This window comes from Haematobia irritans, chromosome 2 (assembly GCF_050003625.1).
Source record: "Haematobia irritans isolate KBUSLIRL chromosome 2, ASM5000362v1, whole genome shotgun sequence".
Lineage (NCBI taxonomy): Eukaryota > Metazoa > Arthropoda > Insecta > Diptera > Muscidae > Haematobia > Haematobia irritans.
In genome coordinates, this window is record NC_134398.1 from 151,866,564 (window position 1) to 151,885,058 (window position 18,495).

General features: G+C 39.2%; 1 protein-coding gene across 1 annotated transcript; it reads left to right on the top strand.

Moving 5' to 3' along the window:
- Positions 1–4,739: 4,739 nt before the first annotated feature.
- LOC142225119 (uncharacterized) lies at positions 4,740–17,265 on the top strand. Its single transcript, XM_075294893.1, has 5 exons — positions 4,740–4,815; positions 9,035–9,193; positions 9,324–9,760; positions 12,724–16,433; positions 16,545–17,265. The coding sequence occupies exons 1-5, from the start codon at positions 4,740–4,742 to the stop codon at positions 17,263–17,265; spliced, it is 5,103 nt and encodes a 1,700-aa protein (XP_075151008.1).
- The last annotated feature ends 1,230 nt before the right edge of the window (positions 17,266–18,495 follow it).

The window sequence follows — 18,495 nt, forward strand, 5'->3', positions numbered from 1 at the left end:
GTACTTACGCACGAACTACTTTTAAAGACTCACGCTCACGAATGATTCACGAGACTAACGACATTTTCCAACCGGGAATAGCAAAGGTAATAAAATTCTTGAATAGAATATAGTCCGATAGCTAAATTAATTTCAGTTAACATATGAGTTATTCCATATGAAAATAGGAATATCTCCCTATCATGTCATGAATATAGGCAAAAACTAATTTCACGGCTTTAAAAAAAAGGAAATAGAAAAATGTTATACACCGACATTAATGGTCGTCCAATTTAAAAATGTCTTTTATTATTTACCCATGTTAGTCTTATTTATTTATTTACTGAATTTTAATATAATAATAGATGTCTAAGGCTATGGTCACACTAGACAAATATTTGACCAAATTGAGTGTCAAACATTTTACCAGAATCATTTTCCTAATATTTGGATACCGTTTTTGGAAAATAGTCCTACCATGATGTCTATATCCAATATGAGCTAAACATGTTCGCTCACCGAAAAAAAGTGAACTGTTTTATAGGAAGAATGAACTACCACGCACGAAAATTGAACTAAATTTTACTCCACATTTTGAGATTTCCACAAAGCGTTGTTAGAACCAGGAGATTTTAATGCCCTTGTACTTTTTAACTTTTTAACGAAATTACATCATCTCATAGAAGAAAAAATTAACTAAAAGTAAAGAAGAATATCATTGGCGCCAAATCATGACCATTTTAACCATACAGTAGTTCATTCTTACTATTCTTGGGAATCGTACCAAAATTTGTTTTAGTTCATATTGAACTTATGTGTACGGTCATTGAACTTTATACCCACGTTTAGTTCATAAAATTTTTGAGACATAGTTAAAAAAGTAAGATTTCATTAAGCTGTGGAAAATTTCGAAAAAATAATAAGCAAATAATTTTTTTCCAATAAAAATAAGTTAAATTTAGCGTTAGTTTTCGGAAAGTTTTTTTCTGTGCTGGTTTGGCTGTGGATTCTTCTTTGATTTCTGTCAAATATTTGCCCAATGTGACCATAGCATAAGTATATCGGATATGAGTTTGAATTTGTTGTACCATAGTGTCTTTCTAAATTGTAGCTATGCATAATCATATTTAGCCTGTACTTGGCTTTTCGATTATAAAATAACATATTAACAAGTATATACAGCAGTAAGTTCGGCCGGGCCGAATCTTAAACACCCACCACCATGAATCAACTATTAGGGTTTTCTTTGAAATTTCAGGGGGTTTGAGGACTGATCAAGCAGAGCAGTTCAACCAGTACACTTCCCGAAGATAAATTTAAAGATTTTACCTATGAAGACTATATCAGATTCTCGATTTATAAGAAGCATTTTTGTTTGAGTTTTAGAGGAATCATTAACATCTCTTGTAAGTGTGCAAGAAAATTATAAAATAACGTCTTGATTTGAAATCTTAAATCTGTAGATTTTCACCCGAGAAATAAAATCTGGAACTTTAACATTGAGTTTCAAGCAATTTTCATGATCAGTGCGCCTTCTATACTCTCAAGAAGTGAAAGTCTATATGGAGGCATTACCAAATGGACCGATAAAAACTTAATCCGATACACGTTTTTGTGAGCCTTAAATTCCAGAATATTTACAATTTCAGGCAAATTGGATAAAAACTACGGTTTCTATAAGCCCAAGAAGTAAAATCGGGAGATCGGTCTATATGGGGGCTATACCAAAATATGGACCGATACTCACCATTTTGGCACATATCTTTATGGTCCTAAAATACCTCAAGATTTCCAATTTCAGGCAAATTGGATAAAAACTATGGTTTCTATAAGCCCAAGAAGTAAAATCGGGAGATCGGTCTATATGGGGGCTATACCAACACATGGACCGATACTCACCATTTTTGGTACACCTCTTTATGGTCCTAAAATACCTCAAGATTTCCAATTTCAGGCAAATTGTATAAAACTACGGTTTCTATAAGCCCAAGAAGTAAAATAGGGAGATTGGTCTATATGGGGGCTATACCAAAACATGGACCGATACTCACCATTTTGGCACATCTCTTTATGGTCCTAAAATACCTCTAGATTTCCAATTTCAGGCAAATTGGATAAAAACTATGGTTTCTATAAGCCCAAGAAGTAAAATCGGGAGATCGGTCTATATGGGGGCTATACCAACACATGGACCGATACTCACCATTTTTGGCACACATCTTTATGGTCCTAAAATACCTCTTGATTTACAATTTCAGGCAAATTGGATAAAAACTACGATTTCTATAAGCCAAGGCCCCAAATCGGGAGGTCGGTTTATATGGGGACTATATCAAAATCTTGACCGATATAGCTCATCTTCGAACTTGACCTGCCTGCAGACAAAAGACGAGTTTGTGCAAAATTTCAGCACGATTGCTTCATTATTGAAGACTGTAGCGTGATTACAACAGACAGACAGGCAGACGGACATGGTCATACCGTCTTAGAATTTCTCCCTGATCAATAATATATATACTTTATATAGTCGGAAATCGATATTTCGATGTGTTACAAACGGAATGACAAACTTATTATACCCCCATCACCATTCTATGGTGGTGGGTATAAAAATATATGAAATGAAATGAGTAAGAATTAAATCTTGATTTTTTTCGTGTGCGTGATTTTTCAGAAATTTGATGCACGCACATTCACGAACCTATTTTATTTCTCACGCGAGCTCACGCAGGACATATTTGTTTCAGTCCCATTCACGCACATTCACGAGAGTTGCTTCAGATTTTGTTGACGACTCGCGTGGTTCACGCGTGTCACGACAATTTCATGTCAAGCGCACACCTCTAATTTGGATATAAATTTCTCTCTCTTTTTTCCGCTTTAAGACGCATAATTTAGGAGATATGAGCAAAATAAATTCTTCAAACCAAAATTTATATAAGTTTTTCATTAAACTTAGGACTCTTAGTTTATGAAATATGAGCAAACAAGTTTTTTTTTGTCAGGATTTAAATGAAATATTAATTTCATTTAAATCCTGTGACATTTCTGAGTGTTTCAAAGTGGGTTTACTGCAATGTGGAGCGCCGTTCGGACTCGGCTATAAAAAGGAGGTCTCTTGTCACTGAGTTAAACATAGAATCGGGCAGTACTCAGTGATAAGAAAGAAGTTCACCACTGTGGTATCGCAATGGACTGAATAGTGCACTAGGGCTCTTAGTTTAGGGAGTATGAGCAAAAAAAACTTTCATATAAAAATTGATATTTTTCTCAGGATTTGGATTAAATTTTTAATTTCCTGTCGCAGAATGTATTAAGACTACTTACCAATTCGCGTACAACAAATCCATTTTATTTTAATTTTCGAATAACACACCCCACAAAATTAAATCAAACCATGAGAAAATTTATTTAATGTTTTCGACATGAAAATATTTTAATTTTTTTCAAAGCTTTTTTTAGTGTAAGAAATTACTTTTTCATATTTTTTAAATTAGGAAAATTTTGGAAATATATGATTGATCCAAGTCATTAAAAACTTAATTAGAAAGTATAGTTCGAAACTCCCAAAAGTCATTAATATTGACTAATTAATACATTTGTTATTTTTTTTACATATTTTGTCCCATTACGAGTGATCGGTTTAATCATATTAATGGAAATATTTGTTGAATTTAACAATCTGCTTTAAATAAAATATTGTAACCTAAAAATTTATGATATTATTTTTTGTGAACAGTGAATCAATGAGTTCGTTATTTAAATAAATTTGAATTTGTAAATATAAAGTATTCTTCTTTTTATGGCAAAAATAATTTTAAAAATTGTTTGTGGCGATAAAAGTTCGAATTCCTTGAAGAAATTAAAAAAAAAGGAAAACTGTTGCAAAAGAACATTGATACTCGTTTCCCAAACGTTATATTTTTCGTTACGTGTCAATTCTTACTTAAAACTATTAACATTCCGAATACACATAATAATCACATTTATTTAGAAATACCTATAATTATATTTGCAATATCAATATTGATTAATTCGATGTGGTCTATGCAACATTTTGCCACATAATATGCTGTTAATTTGGGAGGGGATTTTATTAGGAGTTTTCAATAATGCATGGTGTTTTTCTTTTTTTTTTCTCTAATAAATTCTTTGCTCTCAAATGCCATAATGTTTTGGGGCAATAAATAAAATCTTAATCTGTGACCAGCAAACAGAATAAAGGCAGCGAGTTACGCCCAGTTCGTGGCCGTAAATAAAATAGCGCTTTGTACGTAAAACAACGAACAAGGATTGAATAGATTTTATGTCTTTCATATATTTATTTACTTAATCACAATATAATTTTACTCAACCCTTTGAGTATTAAAAGGATCAATGCACTCAGAATTTCTTCAAAAAATATGATGGCTGATATGTATTGCAACCAACTTCAGTATATTGTCGTTTCTAAACAACTCGTTTGACAGCTGACAGATTTATTCTAATGATATCTACGTTTGTTACTTACAAAATCATCTTTATATTGCTTACAAAAGCATTTTGATCTATTGCATCTAGAAATAAATTTGATGGAACTTGAGCGTGGTAGTGTGATTGAATTATATTTGGCAGGAAAAACACTATATATTGGGCCCTCTAGCTTGTGAATAAATCTTTTGCTTCACGTACCATTGCTCGTTACCGTGATATTGGTAGCGTTGCATCGTGTAACAAATATGGACAAAAACAAGTAAGCAAGTCTATCTTTGGGATGATCTATGTATCCACAAAAAGGAGATCCAACGGTGTTCTGCAAAGACATCCTTTCGTACTTTAAGGGCAGCGTTCTGGCAGGTATGTGTGTTATTCCACTGCCTCTTTTCTGAAGTGTCCGCACTGGCGCTGCATAAAGGGTGATACGGTCAAAATTTGGTCAATATAAACTTGACGTATTTCTTTCAATTTTGCATTTAAAAAACCTGAACACCCCTTATTTTGAAGGTGTGTGTGTGTAGAATGTTGCTCCTATTTTGATTTTGGAATTCACTCTTCAGTTGTCAAAATGCCGTCCAAGCAAGAAGAGCAGCGTATCAAAATTTTGATCGCGCATCGCGAAAATCCGAGCTACTCGCACGCAATGCTGGCAAAATCGCTAAAAGTTGCCAAATCAATCGTTACAAATGTAATTAAAGTGTTTGGGGAACGTTTGTCGACAGCCAGGACGTCTGGATCGGGGGGAAATCGAAAACCGGAAGCCGCTGAGACGACAAAGAGAGTTGCCGGTAGTTTCAAGCGAAACCCTAACTTTTCTCTCCGAGATGCCGCAAATAAGCTGGGTGTATCGTCTACAAACGAGCCGGACTATCGACTTACAAGAAGGTAGTGACTCCAAATCGCGATGATAAACAAAATACGACGGCCAAAGCGCGATCCCGGAGGCTGTACACGACGATGCTGACGAAGTTTGACTGCGTGGTAATGGACGACGAAACCTACGTCAAAGCCGACTACAAGCAGCTTCCGGGACAGGAGTTTTATACGGCAGAAGGAAGGGGAAAGGTAGCAGATATTTTCAAGCACATAAAACTGTCAAAGTTCGCAAAGAAATATCTGGTTTGGCAAGCCATCTCTACCTGTAGCTTGGAAAGCAGCATTTTCATAGCTTCCGGGACTGTCAACCAAGAAATTTACGTGAAAGAGTGTTTGAATAAACGTCTGCTGCCTTTCCTGAAGAAACACGGTTGTTCCGTACTGTTTTGGCCGGATTTGGCATCTTCCCATTACGGTAAAAAGGCCATGGAGTGGTACGCCGCCGACAACGTGCAGGTGGTTCCCAAGGACAAGAACCCTCCCAACACGCCAGAGCTCCGCCCAATTGAGAAATACTGGGCTATTGTCAAGCGGAACCTAAAGAAGACCAAAAAAACTGCTAAGGACGAGCAGCAGTTCAAGGCAAATTGGCTTTCTGCGGCGAAGAAGGTGGACAAGGTGGCTGTACAAAATCTGATGGCAGGTGTCAAGCGTGAGGCCCGGCAATTCGGATTTGGAAAAACGAAAGCCTAACTGAATATTTTTCCTGAATTTTAAACTAATTGAACTTGAAAAATAAATTTAATTTGATTTTTTAGATAAACGATTCCACCGTGTTTATGTTACCACAACATAAACCCTACGCATTCTATACTTAATTCCGATTTCCAGTCATGAAATCCCCAATACCAATATTTTTGACAATTATTAATGATTTGCCAACCAAAAGGAAAATTTTCGCCGCAGAATCCCCCAATGTCATATTTAGACTTCCGCAAAATTCTTCTTGCATCTGTCTCATTTGCTTGCTATCGCTATACTGGTAAAGAACAATCCAATAGAAATAAACCCAACACTTGAAATATCATCATAACCAATTTGTTTCCTCTTTTTTTGGTGATCTCTCTTTGGGAATATATCTTCGACATTTCATCAAGCGCTACGACAAAATTCATAGGGAATTACTGTCTATGTGATAACATCTGCTTATCTCCCGATTCCCCCGCAGGTGTAATTTCGTCCCACAAATTGCCTTTGCAATAGTGTACTTGTCCACTGACAGAGTACCATACGACTCCCATCAACATTTGGTCCAATTCGAACCGAGGGTCACCAAGAGCAATTTCATCATTGGGTTCTCGCAAGTTTCATTACCAACGTTTCAAGAAGCAGCATACCGAGGAAAACAGGTTGGTATACTTTGATTTTTGTGTCTCTCATCATTTGTGAAGCAAGTGTGGTATAGTGCGGTGGTTGTGTGGATGATAATAAACCATCCAGCTAAATTTCGAAAGCTAAATTAACAATTTTGAGAAAAACGAACGAATATTTTTATTAAAAGTAAACGACGGCCTGAAAGAAAAAATAATTAAATATTAAATACAAGAAGATATTGCTGGAAAAATAACTTTTTTGCATAAACATAAAAACGTCATCGAACAAAATCGTGGGCAAGACAGTAATCAAAATATAATTAAAAAAAAAATCTAAACGAAGCTTGGGAAAGAATTTACTCTTTGTTCGCACATATTCAGCGGTGAGTTGTGTAATAACATATAAATACATACATCGAACCTCATTTAATTCTGCCTAGAGGAATACCACGTGTCTCAAAATATTCGGTGGGCTTTCTCTGTAAGTAAGCCCTCAGTTACTACTCCATATGCCATGCGGTGACCAGTAGCGCACTTCACTACAAATACTGCGTTGTTGTTGCTACGTGGTCACGATGAATGTATGCTATTTTCTTCCAGCTCCCCTTTAATACTCCACATTTCAGCAAAGCCTATCCTCTCCTCTCTACTAACACAACCATCCATGTAAAATATTCTCAGCCCATCGATCCGCTTACTTCCCCCATCATCTCCCAACTCTATCCATCGTCACTCAGACTCCACGTTTTAGCTTCTCCCAATTTTTCTCTCCATTCGATCACATTCCCCTCCATAGCACACGACTCTCCCAAACCCCTCAAGCATTTCTCGAAAGTACATGGCAGTATTACTGAGCATATCATACTACTATATTTATGGATATGTATATTTACTTTCTTGTTCATTAAACGAGTCGCATCTTTTGGAACCTTTTTTGTGTTTATAGAAATCATTTATTGCTATCCAGGTGTACTTCATTTATAGTGATTATATATTTTTTCTATGTGCTATTGATATCGTCTAGATCGGTATAAGTAACAGATTTTTCCATCACTGGTGACTGGTTTACCATCAATGATATGAACATTACTCTCGGCTACTCTCTATAGTACGTTCTCTCGCTCGCTCGATTGACACTACTGTAAGATTGGCGCAGCGGCAGAACTGCAAGCAGCACTGCGTTGTTAGCATGCACTTTCTCCAAAATATAGGTCAATGAACTCTTAGGTGAATGTTTTCACCAGTCAGCTGTTGTTTAACATTCTTTTTAATACTGTTGGTTGCCAGCATAAGTACACATGTCGTTCTATCTTCAAATTGTCGATAATTAAAGGATATTTTTCTTTAATCTAGTTTCCATATGAATGTTATATGATTGGGATTTATTCGGTGACAATTGTGTTTCTGCACCAAACTGATTTATATATGATATACGTATACAAATATATTCGAGTTGGTGAGAAAATAAATTATATTTTCTATGGATTTCCTTTATATTTAAATATTTCTATGACGGCACATATTTGATTATTATGGTGGTGAGCATTTCCACATAACTAATTTACATACGTGAGCCTACACTCAGAAAGAAGAGAGGTTCGCCTCCATGGCACTAAGTCCAGTTTAATTTTATTTTTAGTTCGTAAAATTATGTTTTGAAACATTTTCTTGACTTCAATAATTTTTCCGTACATCACTTGAAAAACTGGAAAAAAGGAAGACGTAAATATCTGAAAAATTATGGATCGAAATGTGTATTGGACGAAAACCCTTATGAATGTGAAATATTACTGGTAAAACTATACACAGAAAAAAAAAATTTTTCAAAAGATTTCAAAAGAAAAAAGAAATTTGTTTCCAATTAAAATCTTAGTTGAGTTTTATTCGCAACGGAAGCATAAGGACATTCCGAATGCATGTCCCCATCAATATAGTTCAGAATTTCTTAGAAGTTGTGAATTATACCAATATTGTGCCCATCTTGAACTTCTTATGGCTCGAAAGACACTATGCAATTTTGAACTCCCATTTGTTCCAACTACAAATTTTTTTTGAGAAGTGAATAAATTATATGTCTAATAAATTTTCTTGAATTTGCTTAGAAATTAAATACTTAGATTTGTGAACTTAACAAGAAATTTTCTTTTGTAATACAGTTTAGTTAAAATTTGATACAAATCACCAGCAAATTTTTTGTGGATTCACTGTTCTTTGAGGGTATAATATTAAGCCTTTTCCCTATAAGTGTCCTCAACTATATGGTTATACCACTTTTGTTGTATACTTTCGATTCTATTGATGTGATTATTTGGGTCAGTGTGATCCAGAATTTCTGAAACTCGAGATATATTTTACTTTGTGTTTTACAAATAATCCATTATTCATTGAAGCGATAAATTCTACAAATCGCTGTCCTCTAACCTACAAGGGAATATCCTCATCGATTTCGATTAGACCTAAGGTCGGAAATAGCCAAGTAGGTGGTGGTGCTTTTTTGATCGGTGTTATTGATGTGATCATTCCCGTAACTTCAGCCATTTCAAGTGAAAGTTAGTTGGATCAGAGATATTCTGTCTTTCGTGGTCTCAGCGCTTCTATCAGTGTTTATTTTACTTTTCCCAGAACTATCGGGGTCGCCCTTTGTCGATATGTCTCTCGATCGGTATATCCGCTTGTCAGATAGACTGGTTGAATTCGAAGCCAGCCTTAAGGACAAGAGAACACCACTCACCTCCAAGTTTATTATTGAAGCCCATAAGGTTGAGGCTAAAGACCTATGGGAACGTTTAAAGCCTGTTTACGAGGAGTGCCTCGCCGACATTGAGCATGAGGCGGCTGATGACGCTCAAGATCCTGGGGGGAGCTCGAAGGATATCGAGGAAAGGGCATCAGTAAATGCCGCTGAGATTGAGATGGTGAAGTCCAAGTATAACAGTGCCTTTGCGACTTATTGTCGCTGTGTGGAACACTTGGGGGTATTGCTGCAGGAGATAGATATCCCGACGTCCAACGTAGCTCCAGCGCAAACCCAAGGGTTCAGACTACCACCCTGCGAAGTTCCAATATTTAGCGGGGACTACTCTTCTTGGCCCACTTTCCGCGATATGTTTACCGCGGTGTGCATACGGAATCCAAGGCTTAGTCCGGTTGAGAAACTGTTCCATTTGAGTCAACGGACAAAAGGGGAACCCCACGATATTGTTAGGTTAGGTTAGGTTAGGTTAAAGTGGCAGCCCGATTAAGATTCAGGCTCACTTAGACTATTCAGTCCATTGTGATACCACATTAACTAAAAGTACCTATTACATATGGGCACTTCTAGTTTTAACCGCTGAACCTTCTTGATTATTTTTCTTTGTTGAACCAACCAGATTGTTCCAAAAACAGTAGCAGACTGCTTAAGTTAACGTTTTCCAGATCCGCCAGTAATCTGAAGCTATATGCTCCTAAAAGTTGCTTGCGCTTTACACAAAATGCAGGACACTCACACAAGAGGTGTTTAATTGATTCTTTTTCCTCCGCATCATGACAGCTCATACAATAGTCATTATACTTCGCGCCAATAGTTTTTGCAAAATCGCCTATCAGGCAGCGACCCGTTATAGCAGATATCAGGAGTGATATCTGACGTCTCGAGAACATTAGCATATCTAGTGTGCGGTTTAAGTTGAAATGGGGCCATATTTGCTTGGTGTCGTTACAACCCTTGCAATTCTCCCATCGAACATTTGCCATCATAACAGCCTTCTCACGCAGCATGAGCTTGCAGGTAGCTAGGGGCATACCAACAAATTCTAGTTCCCCTGGAATATGTAAGGTAGTCCCTAGCCTTGCCAACTCATCCGCTTCGCAGTTCCCCGGTATGTTCCTATGGCCAGGCACCCATATTAGGTGAATATTGTACTGCTCAGCCATCTCATTGAGAGATTTGCGGCAGTCGATGGCCGTTTTCGAGTTGAGGAACACAGAGTCCAAGGATTTTATTGCAGGTTGACTGTCTGAGTATATATTAATGCCCACATTTTTTGGAACATTACTTCTCAGCCAATTCGCCACCTCTCTTATTGCTAATATTTCAGCCTGAAAAACACTACAGTGATTAGGTAATCTTTTCGCTATTCGAAGTACCAGATCATTAGAATATACTCCGAACCCCACTTGTCCATCCAATTTGGAGCCATCAGTGTAGAAATCTATATATTCTTTATTCCCTGGGGTCTGTGTGCACCACGCCTCACTGTTGGGGATTAGAGTCTCAAACTTTTTGTCGAAAAGTGGACTCGCCAAAGTGTAATCCACTACGTTAGGCACATCTGGCATTGTTTTGAGGACAGAACTGTGACCGTAACCTTTTTCCGACCACAGCGATAGTTCGCGCAACCGCACAGCCGTTGTTGCAGCTGACTGTTTGGCCAAAATGTCTAAAGGCAATAGATGCAGCACGACATTAAGGGAATTTGTTCCTGTCTTGCTGAATGCGCCTGAAATACACAAACACGCCATACGCTGAACTTTATCTAAACAAGTCGGTTTCTGAAGTGCCGGCCACCAGACTACAACACCATATAGCATTATAGGTCTAACCACTGCCGTGTATAGCCAATGCACAATTTTTGGTTTCAGTCCCCACTTTTTTCCTATTGCCTTTTTGCACGAGTACAAAGCTACAGTTGCCTTTCTCGCCCTTTCTTCAATATTAAGCTTAAAGTTCAGCTTCCTGTCCAAAATAACGCCAAGGTATTTTGCACATTCACCAAAGGGAATTTCAATACCCCCTAAGGAAATAGGCCTAACCGTGGGAGTTTTGCGATCGTTGCAGTACATGACTAATTCTGTCTTTGCAGGATTTACCCCAAGACCATTGTCTTTCGCCCATTTCTCAGTCATCCGGAGGGCCCTCTGAATAATATCTCTGATTGTGGATGGGAATTTTCCCCTGACTGCCAGAGCCACATCATCTGCGTATGCCACCACTTTTATCCTTTCTTTTTCTAGAGTAACCAGAAGGCTATTTATAGCAACATTCCAAAGAAGAGGTGATAGAACTCCTCCTTGGGGAGTGCCTCTGTTCACATACCTTTGTATGTTTGCTTGACCTAGTGTGGCTGAAATACGTCTCTTCATTAGCAGTTCGTCTAACAGCCTGAGTATACATGGATCAACATTCAGAGTTGTCAGTCCATTTAATATCGAGCTCGGATGGACATTATTGAACGCCCCTTCGATGTCTAGAAACGCCACGATTGTGTATTCTTTGACAGATAGTGAGCTTTCAATAAAGCTGACTAGTTCATGTAGTGCGGTCTCAGTAGACCTGCCCTTCGAGTATGCATGCTGTCCTTTCGAGAACAACCTTGAATCGATGCTAGTTCTAAGATAAATATCTATCATCCTCTCCAGAGTCTTAAGTAGGAATGAGGATAAGCTGATTGGTCGGAAATCCTTCGCCCTCGAGTGAGAGGCTTTTCCCGCTTTAGGTATGAAAACGACTTTTGTTTCCCTCCACTTTCCTGGGATATATGATAAGTTAATACATCCTTTATATATCACTGACAACCAGGGGATAATTTTGTCAGTTACAGCTTGTAACTCCGCCGGAGTAATTCCATCAGGTCCGGGGGATTTGAATGGTCCAAAGCTATTTAGCGCCCATCTTATTCTAGTTTCCGATACAATTTCCTCGACAGGAAACGACCGCTGAGCAACTGTGGCACCGCCAGTACATGGTTCAACCGTCTGATTTCCAGGAAAATGTGTGTCCAATAGTACCTCCAGCGTCTCCTCACTGGACGTTGTCCAATTTCCCTCCGATGTTTTAATGAAACCTGGAGCGGAGTTGGTGGATGCTAGAACCTTCCGTAGTCTGGAAGCCTCGGACGTATTCTCAATACTGCTGCAGTAGTCATTCCAAGATATTGTTGGGAAAGTGCCACTAACCAATGAGAATTTTCCTATAGCTTGGGGGAATTTAACCCAACGATACGAAAATAAACGAGTTTTAGTAAACATCCAACTAAAGACTTTATTTAACCTAGCTCCTATCCAGTCCGAATCCTCTACATCCATCAAAAGCTTACAGAGGGATATAAATGGATGTATATCCTTGTTGAAACTGTATGGAATTGATGTCGAGAGTTGGGATCCTATTTTTGTTTTTGTGTGTTGCAATAGGCTTCCAGATGTCACCCTTACGTTATGGGAGCAGACCCTGGACGACAAGACACAGCTACCAAAATGGACTGACCTTAATACCTTCCTGACGAATCGTCACAGGACCTTGGAGTCTGTGTCAGAAATTCGTAGGAAGGATTTGAACTCAAGACAGCCCTCAACCAATAATTCTTGCCCGAAGATTGGTGGCAAGACTGTGAAGACCTTTCAAAATAAAGTAACTGAATCGTCGTGTCGTCTATGTTCGAATGGAAGCCATGCTTTCCGGAAATGTCCAAAATTTTTGGATATGACTCCAAACCAACGGCTTAAAGAAATTAAGAGGTTTAAGCTGTGTTTGAACTGTTTTTCCAAGGTGCATTCGGTAAACAATTGCACTAGCAAATACACCTGCTTCAAATGTAGTAAACGCCATAATACACTCCTTCATCGAGAGCAGGCTTCCTCAAACCCCAAGGCTACATCGGCCACTACTCCTTCTCCAGCTCCCACAGATAACAAATTATCTTCTATACAGTCCACTAGTAATGACAGAGGGGTAGTACAAACATGTTTTTCCAGTCAATCGAAAGCTGTACTATTGGGTACGGCTATTGTAAAAATATGTCATAATGGTTTTTCCTACCTTGCTCGTGCCTTGGTGGATTCGGGATCGGAGGGCACTTTTATCTCAGAGAGACTATTCCATAACCTACAACTTCCATTCAAGCGCACTTCCGCGACCATATCGGGCTTGAATAATACCACCTCCGCCTCAGTTCAAAGAGAATGTAGATTCATTTTGGCTTCCAACATTGATGAAGGGGTCGGGATACCCACTTCTGCCCTAGTTGTTCCCCATTTATCGGGGAGTCTACCTTCAAGGACAATTGATCCTTCATCTTTGAGAGAGATTCCAAATATCCCCCTAGCAGATCCTCGATTTTTTGAAAGCTCGAGGATAGATCTGCTCATAGGTGGGGACTTACTTCCTTCCGTTATGTTGCCAGGTGTGCAACGACATGTCTGTGGAACTTTGGTTGCACAGGAGACTGTCTTTGGATGGGTTCTTACGGGCCCCATTCCAAGTGAAACGTCCAATACATCTCCTCACATCGTGTCCTATTTTTGTGAAATCTCTCTAGATAAGGAGATTTCTCGCTTTTGGGAGTTGGAAGACCTTCCTCGAAAAACGTTTTTATCACCCTCTGAGCAATTTTGTGAGGATCTGTATGCTGCCACGACAACTAGGAACCACGAAGGCAGATACATAGTGAATCTTCCATTTAAGGAGGAATTTTCCCAGTCGATTGATATCGGTGAATCACGAAAATCTGCTATGGCTCAGTTCTTTAGAAATGAGGCGCGCCTTCTTCGGAATCCGGACTTCAAGATTGAGTATGATAGGGTTATAGAAGAGTACGGAACATTGGGTCATATGACTGTAGTGCAGTCTCTCAAATCTTCCGACTCTTCCAGACATTACTACCTGCCACATCACGCCGTCGTCAGGCCGGAGAGTAAGACTACAAAAGTCCGTGTAGTCTTTAATGCTTCTTCCCCTACATCAAACGGGTTTAGCTTGAATGATGTATTACACACAGGTCCTGTATTACAACAGGATCTTGTGGTACTCATTCTGAGGTGGAGATTCTTTCGTTATGTCTTCAACGGAGATATAACAAAAATGTATAGGCAAATCCTGGTCCATCCGGATCACAGGCCATATCAGCGGATACTATTTCGGCACGATCCAACTGACATTATCCATGATTACGAACTAAACACTGTCACATTCGGGGTTAACTGTGCCCCATTTTTGGCCATTAGGACGATTATTCAATTGGCAAATGACATTCGCTCTGAGTATCCCCTTGCATCCGATATATTGTTGAATTCGATGTACGTCGACGATGCTTTAGCAGGCGGTCATTCCATTTGTGACACGGTTAAATCCAGGGATCAGTTGATAGCCGCATTGAACTCTGCCGGTTTTTCCATGAGAAAATGGACTTCCAATACGAAGGAAATACTTTCAGATCTTCTTCCGAGTCAGCTCCTTTCTGAGGATTTCCTGGAATTTGATGACCGAAGCACGACAAAAACGTTAGGCATACGTTGGAACGCTTCATCTGATTCCTTTTTCTTTTCCTCTATAGAATTCCCCGATATGTCCAATTATACCAAAAGGGAAGTTCTTTCAAGAATTTCCAGTCTTTTTGACCCTGCGGGATGGCTTGCCCCATGCGTGGTCATTGCGAAAATGATAATGCAAAGGATTTGGGCAGAAGGTACTAAATGGGATGAAGAAATTTCTCATGAATCATTGTCCCTGTGGAAAGCTTTTCAATCTTCATATCCTTTGATAAATTCTATTAAAATTCCGCGGTGGTTTGGGTATACTCCATCATCCGATGTTCAGTTTCATGGGTTCAGTGACGCATCGGAAAAAGCTTATGCCGCAGTCCTGTATGTCCGTGTCGTTCAAGGTACGTCCGTTTCTGTCCATCTTGTCGCATGTAAGACTAAAGTAGCCCCTCTTAAAACGATTTCGATCCCGAGACTTGAGTTATGTGGGGCAACACTTCTTTCGGAAATGATCGATCACTTTGTTCCCAAGCTAAATATTCCGAAATATTCGCTTTACTGTTGGACGGATTCAACAATTGTGTTGTCCTGGTTGAGTAAGCCTCCAAATTTTTGGTCCACTTTCGTAGCTAATAGGGTGTCAAAGATTTGTCAAGTCATATGTCCGTCGAACTGGCATCATGTAAGATCAGAACATAATCCAGCTGACATGGCTAGTCGTGGAGTGGGTCCACAGGGCCTTATAGATAATTTCATGTGGTGGAATGGTCCTCCATGGCTTAGTGACCCCGAGGAAAATTGGCCAAAATTCAACTGCCCTTCAACCGACACGATAGATATCGAGCGAAGAAATATTAAGGTCCATTTCTCATACTTCAAGGATTTTAGTGATGTGCTGGAAAGATTTTCCTCGCTGCCAAGGGCAATCCGAGTCATTGCTTATATTTATAGGTTTTTATTTAGCACCCATCCTAAGTTTCGTTCAAATTATCAAAGGGATTCAATAAACATTTCTACTTCTGAGATATTGATGGTTCATGACCGCCTCATTGCTGTTTCTCAGAAAGCAAATTTTCCAAATGAGTATTCGGCTCTATCTGCTAAGAAACCCATTGCTTCGAACAGTCCCATATTAAGTTTAAACCCATTTATTGATGCAGAGGGCATTATAAGAATAAGTGGCAGATTAGTATCTTCTCCAGTCTTGTCATACAACGAAAAGCACCCCATCCTACTCCCATATAACTGCCAGTTTTCTCGTTTATTAGTCAAGTTTATACATGAGGTTTCTATCCATGGAGGAAATCAATTGGTCTTGCGTCTCTTAAGATCCAAATATTGGATTATCAGGGCAAAAAACTTGATCAGAACCACAATTAATAAATGCAAACCATGCATCGTATATAAACACAGATGTCAGACACATTTAATGTCCGCATTGCCCCCTGAAAGAACCGATCTTTCAAGACCATTTACCCACACTGGGGTGGACTTTGCGGGGCCGTTCGACATTAAACATTACACTGGTCGATGTTGTCGCATTACGAAGGGGTACGTATGCGTGTTTATATGCTTCTCAACCAAAGCAATTCACCTTGAGGCCACATCCGATCTTTCTAAAGACACGTTTCTAGCCGCGTTCTCTCGATTTGCTTCCCGAAGAGGTTGTCCAGCTCATATCCATTCTGACAACGGTACCAATTTTGTTGGTGCCTCTAGATCTTTGGCGAAAGATTTTATTAAGACGTCACATCTCGCTGTTCAGTCCAGGTATGGATTCCAGGGGATTACTTGGCATTTCATTCCACCTGGAGCTCCCCATATGGGAGGGCTTTGGGAAGCTGGCGTCAAAAGTTTCAAAAGCCACTTTCGCAAGGTGGCGGGGAACTTTAAGCATACATTTGAGGAGTTCCAAACTTTACTTGCAAGAATAGAAGCGTGCTTGAACTCACGTCCATTGTGTCCTTTATCCGATGATCCCTCTGAGCTCGCTGCTCTTACCCCTGGTCATTTCTTAATCGGTACTCCGATATTAATGCCAGTTGATCCGGATGTCCGAGAATGTCAGGCGTCGTTGTTAAATAGGTGGCAACGATTGAAAGTTATCCATCAGCATTTTTGCCTCCGATGGAAGGAGGAATATCTGAAAGAGCTACATAAGCGCTACAAATGGAAAATGCCAAACGAGAACCTGCAAGATAATGCGATGGTTGTGGTGAAAGAAGAAAATACTCCTCCAAACGAGTGGCGTCTGGGCCGAATTCAAAAGGTTCGTCCAGGCTCTGACGGGCGAGTTCGAGTTGCTGACATTCTAACGGGCAGGGGGACTATAACAAGACCAATCTCGAAACTTGTTGTCCTCTTTAACGAATCTTCCCAATAGCTTGCTTTCATCCATTTTTAATATGTTTTCCTCAGGTCCTAATAAACCATCTACGATGCGTAACAACACCAATCAAAGAGTTACTGGCTGCTATATTTGTCGTTTGTGCAGACATCCACACGCATTACGCAAGTGCAGGCGATTCTTAGAGATGAATACTGTACGACGCCTACAGGTGGTCAACACATATGGCTATTGTAAAAATTGCCTAGCCCATAAACATTCGCAAGGAAAATGTTTCACTACTACTGGATGTCGTTACTGCCATCAAAACCACCATAGTTTGCTGCACACACATAAGAGACTGCAGTCACAACAGCCATCATTACCGAAAGGAAAAGACAAACGTCACCGAAATCGGCCATCAAACGTAGTAACATCCAAGCGCCATGAAAATACATCATCCTGTAGAAAGCAATATGAAAATCCAAAATCCACATCAACTCTCTCACCTAGTAAGAAAGCAGCAACGCAATCCGCTTCCACCTCCCAAAGCGCATCATTGTCCACTCTCCTTAAGCAGAACAATGTCACCCTGCTCCCCACAGTTTTAGTCCGCATAATAGCCAAAAATGAGAGACATAAGGTACGATGCCTCCTAGACTCTGCGTCCAATTATAGCCGTATATCCTCGGCAGTGGTTAACAAGTTCCGTCTTACTACATATACACTCAACGATGAGACCTTTTGTCCTACCACTATGTCCTCCGTTTATGACTCTACTATAACAATCGAAGTCATTTTGCGGGTTAATAGCCGCATATCTATCCACACCCCCGAAAAATCCATTTCCAAATCCTACAAGACACGGTTTCACAATATCCTGCTCGCGGATACTGAATTCTACAAGTCTAGCCCGATAGACATAATTCTCGGTGCAGATACTTACTCGCGTGTAATTAGCGAAGGCATTTCAAGCCGACCTGGCCTACCAACTGCGCAAAATACAATTTTTGGTTGGACTATTTATGGCAATTGTCCAATTTAAAAAAAAAAAACTGAATATAAACCAACTGATTTTTAAAATGAATACAGTCCTATAACATTTTTTGACAATGCAAAACCAAACAAACAAAACCAAAAGAATACTATAACCCACTTGAATTATATTGATAAGAGATACGTAGCAAAGTATACACCAACAGTCACCATATGTATTTCTTAGATACTATTTTAATCCATGAATTGAATTGTCAGATTTTTATTAATTTAATTTAATCCATGAATTAC